Source organism: Larus michahellis, chromosome 8, assembly GCF_964199755.1.
Source record: "Larus michahellis chromosome 8, bLarMic1.1, whole genome shotgun sequence".
NCBI lineage: Eukaryota > Metazoa > Chordata > Aves > Charadriiformes > Laridae > Larus > Larus michahellis.
In genome coordinates this window covers 17,800,417-17,808,819 of record NC_133903.1, presented here as the reverse complement: position 1 = coordinate 17,808,819, position 8,403 = coordinate 17,800,417, and the positions used below count along the sequence as shown (strand labels likewise).

The window sequence follows — 8,403 nt, the reverse complement described above, 5'->3', positions numbered from 1 at the left end:
GACCCCATGTTCCCCCGGCACCCCCACCCGCAATTCACCCCATATCCCCCCCCGACACCCCTATTTCCTCATCGCACCCCACCCACTGCACCCCACGTCCCCCCGTCATCTCCACCCCAATTCACCCCATATTTCCCTTCAACATCCCCATTTTCCCCCTGCACCCCCATGCCCCCCCGGACCCCACATTTCCCCGGCACCCCCACCCGCAATTCACCCCACATCCCCCCCCTGACACCCCCATTTTCCCCTTTGCACCCCCTCCACCGCACCCCACATCCCCCTGGCATCCCACCCGCAATTCACCCCATATCCCCCCCCGACACCCCCATTTCCCCTTCGCCCCCCCACTGCACCCCGCGTCCCCCCGTCATCTCCACCCCCAATTCACCCCATACCCCACCGTACACCCCCATTTCCCTCCCCAGCTCCGTGCCGGGGGCGGGGCTTTGCATGGGGGGGCGGGGCTTTGTATGGGGGGCGGGGCCAGATCGGGGGCGTGTCCTGGGCGGGGCGTGCGCGGCGGGGCGGTGTAAGGGGGCGTGGCGCGGCGTAAGGGGGCGTGGCGCGGCGTAAGGGGGCGGAGCTTGGCGGCCGATTCCGTGGCGGCGGCGACGGCCGGCGGGGCCTGCTGGGCCCGAGCTGCTGGCGGGGTTGCACTGGCACTGGGTACGGCACCGGCACTGCCGCCGCGGAAGGGGGGCGGCCTGGCCGGCAGCGACAGGGAGGGCTGAGGGGCGGGAATGGGCCCTGAGGGGGCTGTGGGGTGGGAGGGGGTCCTGAGGGCACCCTGGGGAGCTGAGGGGCTCTGAGGAGGCCCTGAGGGGCGGGAGGGGTCTCTGAGGGGGCTGTGGCGTGGGAGTGGGCTCTGAGAGGGGCCCTCGGGAGGCCTTGAGGGGCAGGAGGAGGCCTTGAGGGGGCTATGGGGTGGGAGCGGGCTCTGACGGGGCCTTGAGGTGCAGGAGGGGCCCCCGAGGGGGCTATGGGATGGGAGGGGGATCTCAGGAGGCTATGAGAAGCTGAGAGGGCCCTGAGGGAGCTTTGCGTATGGGGTGGGAGTGGGCTCTGGGGAGCTGAGGGCATCCTGAAGGGTGGGAGGGGGCCTTGAGGGGGCTGAGGGGCTCTGAGGGAGCGCTGGGGCATCTGTGGGTTAGGAGTGGGCCCTGAGGAGTGGGGGGAATGTGGGGTGTGAGTGGGGCTGGGGCTCCTGGCGAGGGAAAGGTGTAGGAGTAGGAGGGCCTGGCTCAGGGGGAGCTGGCCTATGGGTGCCCTCAGCGAACCTGCAGCCCCCAGGTAGCCATGCTGGCCCCAGGGTGGCTGGAAGCCCCTGGCATGGGACAGGGATGGGCTGCAATGCCTGGCGTGGGGAGCTGCTGTCCCCCCCCATCACTAAAGAAGCAGAATGAACCCCTGCCTGTGGTGTTTGCAGGGCTTGGGACACAGGGAGTGCCCCGCAGAGAGGACTGCGGCCTCGTTTCACCCAATCTCTTGCTGGAGACGCTGCTTGCCTCAGTCCACGTCGCTGTAGTCCACCTTCCCTAGCATCACCATCGCTGTCATCAGTGGAGCATCTCAGAGGGTTGAACTGAGGAGGGAACAAGAAACCCAGAAAAGATTTTCAAGAACTCCCTGAGAGGGATTTACAGACGGCAGCAGGAGGAGAAGCCCGGCGTGGGGCTGTATCTCTCGCCACAGGTAGCAACCAGGCTGTAGCCTCTCACATCCGCAGCCTGTTGATGTGGCCACAAAAAGCTGCAGTTGAAGCCACCTGGGCCTGCCAGGAGCTGCAGGAGCCGAGCCTGTCCCTTCCCAGCTCTGGCTGAGGTGGAGCAGGGCGGCCGTGCGAGCGTGAATGCAGCCTGCGGGGACGCGAGCCTCCGAGCCTGCTCCTGGAGAGGGGAGTGCGCCCCGAGGACGGCCATGGAGAAAATGGCCAGGGTCACCACAGCCCTGGGGGGTAACGCCCTCACGGGACGGACCATGTTCTGCCACCTGGACGCCCCCGCCAATGCCATCAGCGTGTGCCGTGATGCCGCCCAGGTGGTGGTGGCTGGCCGCAACATCTTCAAGATCTACTCCATCGAGGAGGACCAGTTTGTGGAGAAGCTGAACCTCCGCGTTGGCCGCAAACCCTCCTTGAACTTCAGCTGCGCAGATGTGGTGTGGCACCAGATGGACGAGAACCTGCTGGCCACCGCCGCCACCAACGGCGTGGTCGTCACCTGGAACCTGGGCAAGCCGTCCCGCAACAAGCAGGACCAGCTCTTCACCGAGCACAAGCGCACCGTCAACAAGGTCTGCTTCCACCCCACCGAGGTCTACATGCTCCTCAGTGGCTCCCAGGATGGCTACATGAAATGCTTTGACCTGCGCAAGAAGGACTCTGTCAGCACCTTCTCTGGTAGGAACGTGGGCTGTTTCTTGTCCCCCTGTCCCAGTGAGAGGCAGAGGTTGGGGGCTTTGCCCTTTCCCTGTGCCCAGGAGGAGGGTTTCATCAAGGCAAGATGTCTGGAGCAGGCAGGGAGGGAGCTGAGAGGTGTTTTGGTGCTTTTTTTTGCCACTCGGCAGCAGGCTGGCTCAGCATGGGAGGTGGAAGGTGGCCACATCGCTCTCCGTTTCCCCTTCTTGCTGGCCTGATGGCCCCCATAGCTCTTCCAGTGGGGTTTTTATCTTTGTTGGAGTTCTCTCCTACCAAATCTCAACTTCTGTCCCCACTCAGGCCAGTCAGAGAGCGTGCGTGATGTCCAGTTCAGCATCAGGGACTACTTCACCTTCGCTGCCACCTTTGAGAATGGGAATGTGCAGCTGTGGGACATCCGTCGGCCGGACCGCTACGAGAGGATGTTCACGGCCCACAACGGGCCTGTCTTCTGCTGTGACTGGCACCCGGAGGACAGGTGTGTGCGGTGCCGGACCCTGTTAGCTGCCTGGCCTTGGTAGAGACAAGGGAGGCCCTAAAAATGGGGTTGGGACCGTTTGGGGGATGAGAGCAGGGTCTGTGATACCCTGGCCCCTTGTGTCAGGGGCTGGGCTGTTGCTGGAAGATGGGAGCAATTATTGCTTTGAGGATTTGGGGGTGAGTTGGGGTGTTTTGGTTTTGTTTTTTGACCAATTGAGGGTTTCTGAGGCACTGGATTGCTAATGGGGGGGGGTACAGCAAGCTGCTGTCTTGCCCACTGTGTCAGGGCGGCCTCTCGCTCCAGTGTTCTTCTCGGGGAGGGTGCAGCGTGGCTGCTCTGGGACATGGCTGCTTGTGTTTGATCACGTTTTCCTCCTGCCTTTCCCTGGGGGCAGCTGGGGTGCGTCTGTAAACAGTTGTTGTGCTGTGTGGGTCCCTGTGCCGCCACTCCTTCCTCGCTCCCTGCCAGGCAGCGCTCTGACTCCTCATGAGAGGCACTGAAATATGTTTAAACCAGCATTTTTCCTCTCTCTCCCCAGCAAGCGGAAAGCGGAGGTGGGGCAACTGGTCTGGCTGGGAGCCCTTCGGATGAGTGTGGCTGTAAAGACACTGGGCCTTAAACAAGAGTGGGAAGGAGGGGTGTTGCCTGACCCGGTTACTGGAGAGTGGAGGTGTTAGGGTAGTGTGTGGGAGGACGTGATTACAGCCCGGCTGCTTCCCCTTGCCATGGATGTGGTCACATCCATGTTGTGAGTGTTTCTGTGCCAGGGTGGGAAAGGAGAGGCGAACGGGCATGGATCCTGGCCCAAACTGGTGTCTCACCGTCTTCCTCCATCCTTCTCCCAGGGGCTGGCTGGCAACAGGCGGCCGGGATAAGATGGTGAAGGTGTGGGACATGAACACCACGCGGGCGAAGGAGATCTACTGCGTGCAGACCATCGCCTCGGTGGCCCGGGTGAAGTGGCGCCCGGAGTGCAAGCACCACATCGCCACCTGCTCGATGATGGTGGACCACAACATCTACGTCTGGGACGTTCGGCGTCCCTTCATCCCTTCCGCCATGTTCGAGGAGCACAAGGACGTCACCACAGGCATCGTGTGGCGTCACCTCCATGACCCTTATTTCCTCCTGTCGGGTTCCAAAGACAGTACCCTGTACCAGCACATTTTCAAGGACGCCAGCCAGCCCATCGACCGGGCCAACCCCGAGGGGCTGTGCTACAGCCTCTACGGAGACCTGGCCTTCGCTGCCAAAGAGAGCCTCATCTCCTCTGACTCCAACCGCAAGCCCTACATCGGGGACCGGCGTCACCCCATCTTCTTCAAGCGCAAGCTGGACCCCACAGAGCAGTTTGAGTACATCTCCTCCTCCAGCGCCCTCAGCGTCTTCGAGACGGACGTGGAGAGCGGCAGCATGGACTGGTTCGTGCATACCGCCAAGCAGTACGCACTGGCTGGCAGGCCCCTGGCCGAGCTCTGCGACCACAACGCCAAGGTAGCCAAGGGCTTGGACCGCAACCAGGTGAGACCTAGGCTGGAGATTCTCGGTACAGGTGCTGAGGTTGAAAGGTGCTGTCAGGATGAGGCCCGTCAGCCTAGCTGGATGGCAGCTTTCCATCCAGCTGTCCCCCGAAGGTGTACCTTGTCCTGGCACCAAACCCATATCACTGTTGCCTAAAACAAGCACAGATCATTGCCCAGAAACTTGACCCCCCTGAGAGCCTGCGCAGCTCTCTGGATTCTAGATGGTCTCTAGATGATGGGAGACTGTGGTCAGGCACGTGGCTGCACGGGGCCTGGTTTTTTAGCCTGAGGAGGTCTGACCGTGGCTGTCTCTCGCGTAGGTGGCTCAAACGTGGACGATGCTGCGGATTATCTATTCCAGCCTGGGCACCGTGTCCTCCACCAACCTCAACCACAGCATGGGGAAAGGCAGCACCACCCTCCCACTCATGAACAGGTAAGGGATGCCGGAGCCGCAGCCAGTGACGCGATGGCTGGGGTGGCTCCGTGAGCGGGAGTGCGGAGACAGCTCTTCTGCTGGGCTTGGAGCAGGGATGGCTCTCCACGCTGGGGTGCTGGTTGGCATCGTTTAAACGCAGCCATTTTCCATGTGGGTGTGAGAAGCGAGCGGCCGGCCTGGCCTTGAGCCGCGCAGGCTTGTACGCTGCTCCCTTCCCTCTTCAAAACGAAGTTTGAAGCTGTGGCGGGGTTGGTACCGTCTTTGTGGTTATTTAGTTAGCAACTGTGACAGAGGACTGGGGATGGAGAACCCCTGTCTTGCTGCTGGTGTGGAGAAGTCTTCTGCCTTTGAAAAGGAGAGGACAATGAAGCTCTGCGAGCAGCTTGCCGCAGAGACAGCCCCATCGTGAGCTGATGAAGCAGGAAAACTTGTTTTTCCTCTTTTCAATGACATATAAAAGTGAGGGCTGAGGACTCCAAATTAGCTGTCAGACCTCGGAGGGCCAGGTTCCCAGGGTGAGCGGCAAAGACTCGATTAACATCAAACAAAATGCTCTCCTTGACCGAGCTCTGCATCCAGGCGGGTCACTGTCTGACGCAGACTGAAACCGCAGGCAGCAAGCTGAAGAGCTGGGCTCTGCTTCAACCCCCTTCCCTTCCTCCTCTGTCTCGATGAAGCCTGAGAGCGGTGGTGCATAACAAACAGCAGAGCACCTTGTGGCAGGGCAGCTCCTGTTTGCCTGCCTCTGAGGTGAAGGTAGGTATTAAGGGATGGAGTCAACAGCCTCGCGCTCAGCTCTGAAATCCTTTAGGGGAGACCTTTGCGGTGTGTGCGCAGAGACGCCAGGCTTGGAGAAAGGACTGTGTTAACAATCGCAACGTGTCTTAAGTTACAATGTGGGGACAGCTGACTTTCTTGGGGAAATGGCCACGGCTTGTGTTTCACCGTTCCAATCGCAACTGGAGACTGTTTGCTGGCTAGAACGGAAGCTGTAAACTTCTGTGACTATTAAAGTTGGCTTCTTTCCCAGCTTTAACCTGAAGGACATCCCCTCTGGGCTGGGCAGCGAGTCGAGACTGGACCGCAGCAAAGGAGAAAGCCGTGCGGAAAACATCCTCATGGATTCCTCCTCCACCCTGATCAACAACGAGGGTAACGTTTTTGGGGCCAGCAGAGTCCCAGTCCTGTGCCTCTCCCCTCCTCACCTGTAGATGGCCCTGATATGGGATAAACTGGTAAATTTATCCTGTAAATTGGGGTGCAGCCCCCCCGGTGAAGCACGCTGAGCCTCACGGTGTTGCAAAAGGACACTTTGCCCCCATGACCCCCACAGTGGTGGCTGTGGGTGCCAGGAATGTGACTGCAGTGGGGAGCTGAGCCACTTGGACACAGCCTGGCATGCCGGGGCAGGAGATGGGGGATGTGGATGCAACTGAGGGGGATGAGCTGATTTCTCTCTCCCTGCGCACACAGACAACGAGGAGACAGAGGGCAGCGACGTCCCTGCGGACTATCTGCTGGGAGACGTGGAAGCAGATGAGGATGATCTGTACATGATGGATCACGAGAACCCGCACGGTGAGTGCACGGTCGGTGCTGGGAGGTGTTGGCTGTCCCAGACGTGCAGCTGGATTTTCTCCTGGCCTTCCCGACTCGTTCCTGATCTCTCCCCACAGCTGAGGAGCAGGAATACAGCCTTCCCCAAGAAGCCTTCCCCCTGCGCCACGAAATCGTGGACAACCCATCGGCCTTGGACCACCTGCAAGAAAAGGCTGACTCCCCTCATGTCAGCGGCAACGAGGCCGAGACGGTGTCACTGACGCCTGTGGAGTCCTTCTCCCTCATCTCCATCTCCCACTCGCTCTATGAGAACCGCCTGCCCTCCGACTTCTTCAATCCCATCGTGCGGGACACGCTCCTCTTCTACGCCGAGCAGGGAGACGTGCAGACAGCTGTGTCTGTCCTCATCGTGCTGGGAGACCGCATCCGCAAGGAGATCGACGAGCAGACCCAGGTAGACCCCGGGAAGCCCCTTCCTGGCTGCATAGGAACTGAACCCTCCCTTTGGGGCTGGGCTCAACCCCATGAGATCACAGAATCACAGAATTGTAGGGGTTGGAAGGAACCTTTGGAGATCATCCAGTCCAACCCCCTGCCAAAGCAGGGTCACCCCGAGCAGGTTGGACAGGAACGAATCCAGGTGGGTTGGAATATCTCCAGAGGAGATTAGAAGATGCAGGAGGACACCTTGGTGGGACCCAGAGGTGGTGTGTCCCAACATGATGAGATCCCACCTGGGCTCTGGGTGCTTCTCCGCTCCTCCAGCCCCTGCCAGGCTCGCTCTAACCCGGGGCAGGGGGGTAGGGCAGCTCCAGGACCCCCAGTACCCAGCTGGCTGCCCTACCACCAGTCCCAGCAGGGAACCGAGGTGGTGTCTGCAGTGCCACGGTGGGGAAGTGGCCCTGGCCTGTTGATCTGGGGAAGGACACCTCTTCCCCAGCCCCGCAGAGCAGTTCCCCTTGCTGCAGGGATATCTCGCCTTTGGGATGCAGGGCTAGGATCCCAGAGGGGTTTTTGGGGGGTGGTGCATGGAGGCTCAGCTGTCTGTGCCCGTCCCCAGGAGCACTGGTACACGTCCTACATCGACCTGCTGCAGCGCTTCCAGCTCTGGAACATCTCCAACGAGGTGATCAAGCTGAGCACGTGCCGTGCCATCAACTGCCTCAACCAGGCTTCCACCACCCTCCACGTCAACTGCAGCAACTGCAAGCGGCCCATGAGCAACCGGGGCTGGATCTGCGACCGGTGAGGGCAGTGCTGCGGGCAGGGAGGTGGGGGGGGGACACCACGTTCTGGTCACCAAGGGGAGCCCCAGAGAGGCTGCAGGGGCAGGGCGGGGGGATTGGTGGCCCCCCTTATCCCCCCTCGTTGCCCCCTCCAAGGGCTCTCGTACTCACCCCCTTCTCTCCCGCGCAGGTGTCGGCAGTGTGCCAGCATGTGTGCCGTCTGTCACCACGTCGTGAAGGGTCTCTTCGTCTGGTGCCAGGGCTGTAGCCACGGTGGCCACCTCCAGCACATCATGAAGTGGCTGGAGACCAGCTCCCACTGCCCCGCCGGCTGCGGCCACCTCTGCGAGTACACCTGAGCCCCGGGACGGCAGCCAGGTGGGGGCGGGCAGGGCGAGCAGGGCCTCCTGCCTGCCTGCCCTCCCCACACCTCCCTCCCTGTATTTATTTTTGTGTAAATAGGGGGCTCCTGCGTGACCCCCCAGTCCCCTGCCCAGCCCTTTTGTACTGGATTAAAACAAAACGGAGCAGCTAAACTGAGCCCTGCCTCTTGTCGTTGCTTTACCTGCTTAACCTGCCTCCTCGGACCCCTGGGGGGGGCCCGCTTCTGGCCCCCTCCGTGCCCAGCGGTCCGTACCCCACGGCGCCCCGGCAGGCTGTGGGCCCCACCACCCAGCGGCCGCTTTAAGGCGTAGCCCCTTTAAGCGTGGCCCCTGCCGCCATCCGTAGCGCTGCGCTCAGCCAACGGCAGCGCG

The 8,403-nt window shown here is 61.4% G+C and overlaps 1 protein-coding gene across 1 annotated transcript; it reads left to right on the top strand.

The window, feature by feature from the left end:
• Positions 1–529: 529 nt before the first annotated feature.
• On the top strand, positions 530–8,188 carry WDR24 (WD repeat domain 24). Its single transcript, XM_074596858.1, has 10 exons — positions 530–669; positions 1,430–2,401; positions 2,720–2,897; positions 3,746–4,421; positions 4,744–4,859; positions 5,893–6,014; positions 6,336–6,440; positions 6,539–6,876; positions 7,483–7,667; positions 7,839–8,188. The coding sequence occupies exons 2-10, from the start codon at positions 1,921–1,923 to the stop codon at positions 8,005–8,007; spliced, it is 2,370 nt and encodes a 789-aa protein (XP_074452959.1). The 5' UTR covers positions 530–669; positions 1,430–1,920; the 3' UTR covers positions 8,008–8,188.
• The last annotated feature ends 215 nt before the right edge of the window (positions 8,189–8,403 follow it).

Bases quoted from the DNA above. Each gene is read 5' to 3' on its own strand.
- WDR24 (XM_074596858.1), top strand. From the start codon at position 1,921: ATGGAGAAAATGGCCAGGGTCACCACAGCCCTGGGGGGTAACGCCCTC. The intron at 2,898-3,745 runs GTGTGTGCGGTG...TCCTTCTCCCAG, and splicing joins GACTGGCACCCGGAGGACAG to GGGCTGGCTGGCAACAGGCG. The intron at 4,422-4,743 runs GTGAGACCTAGG...TCTCTCGCGTAG, and splicing joins AGGGCTTGGACCGCAACCAG to GTGGCTCAAACGTGGACGAT.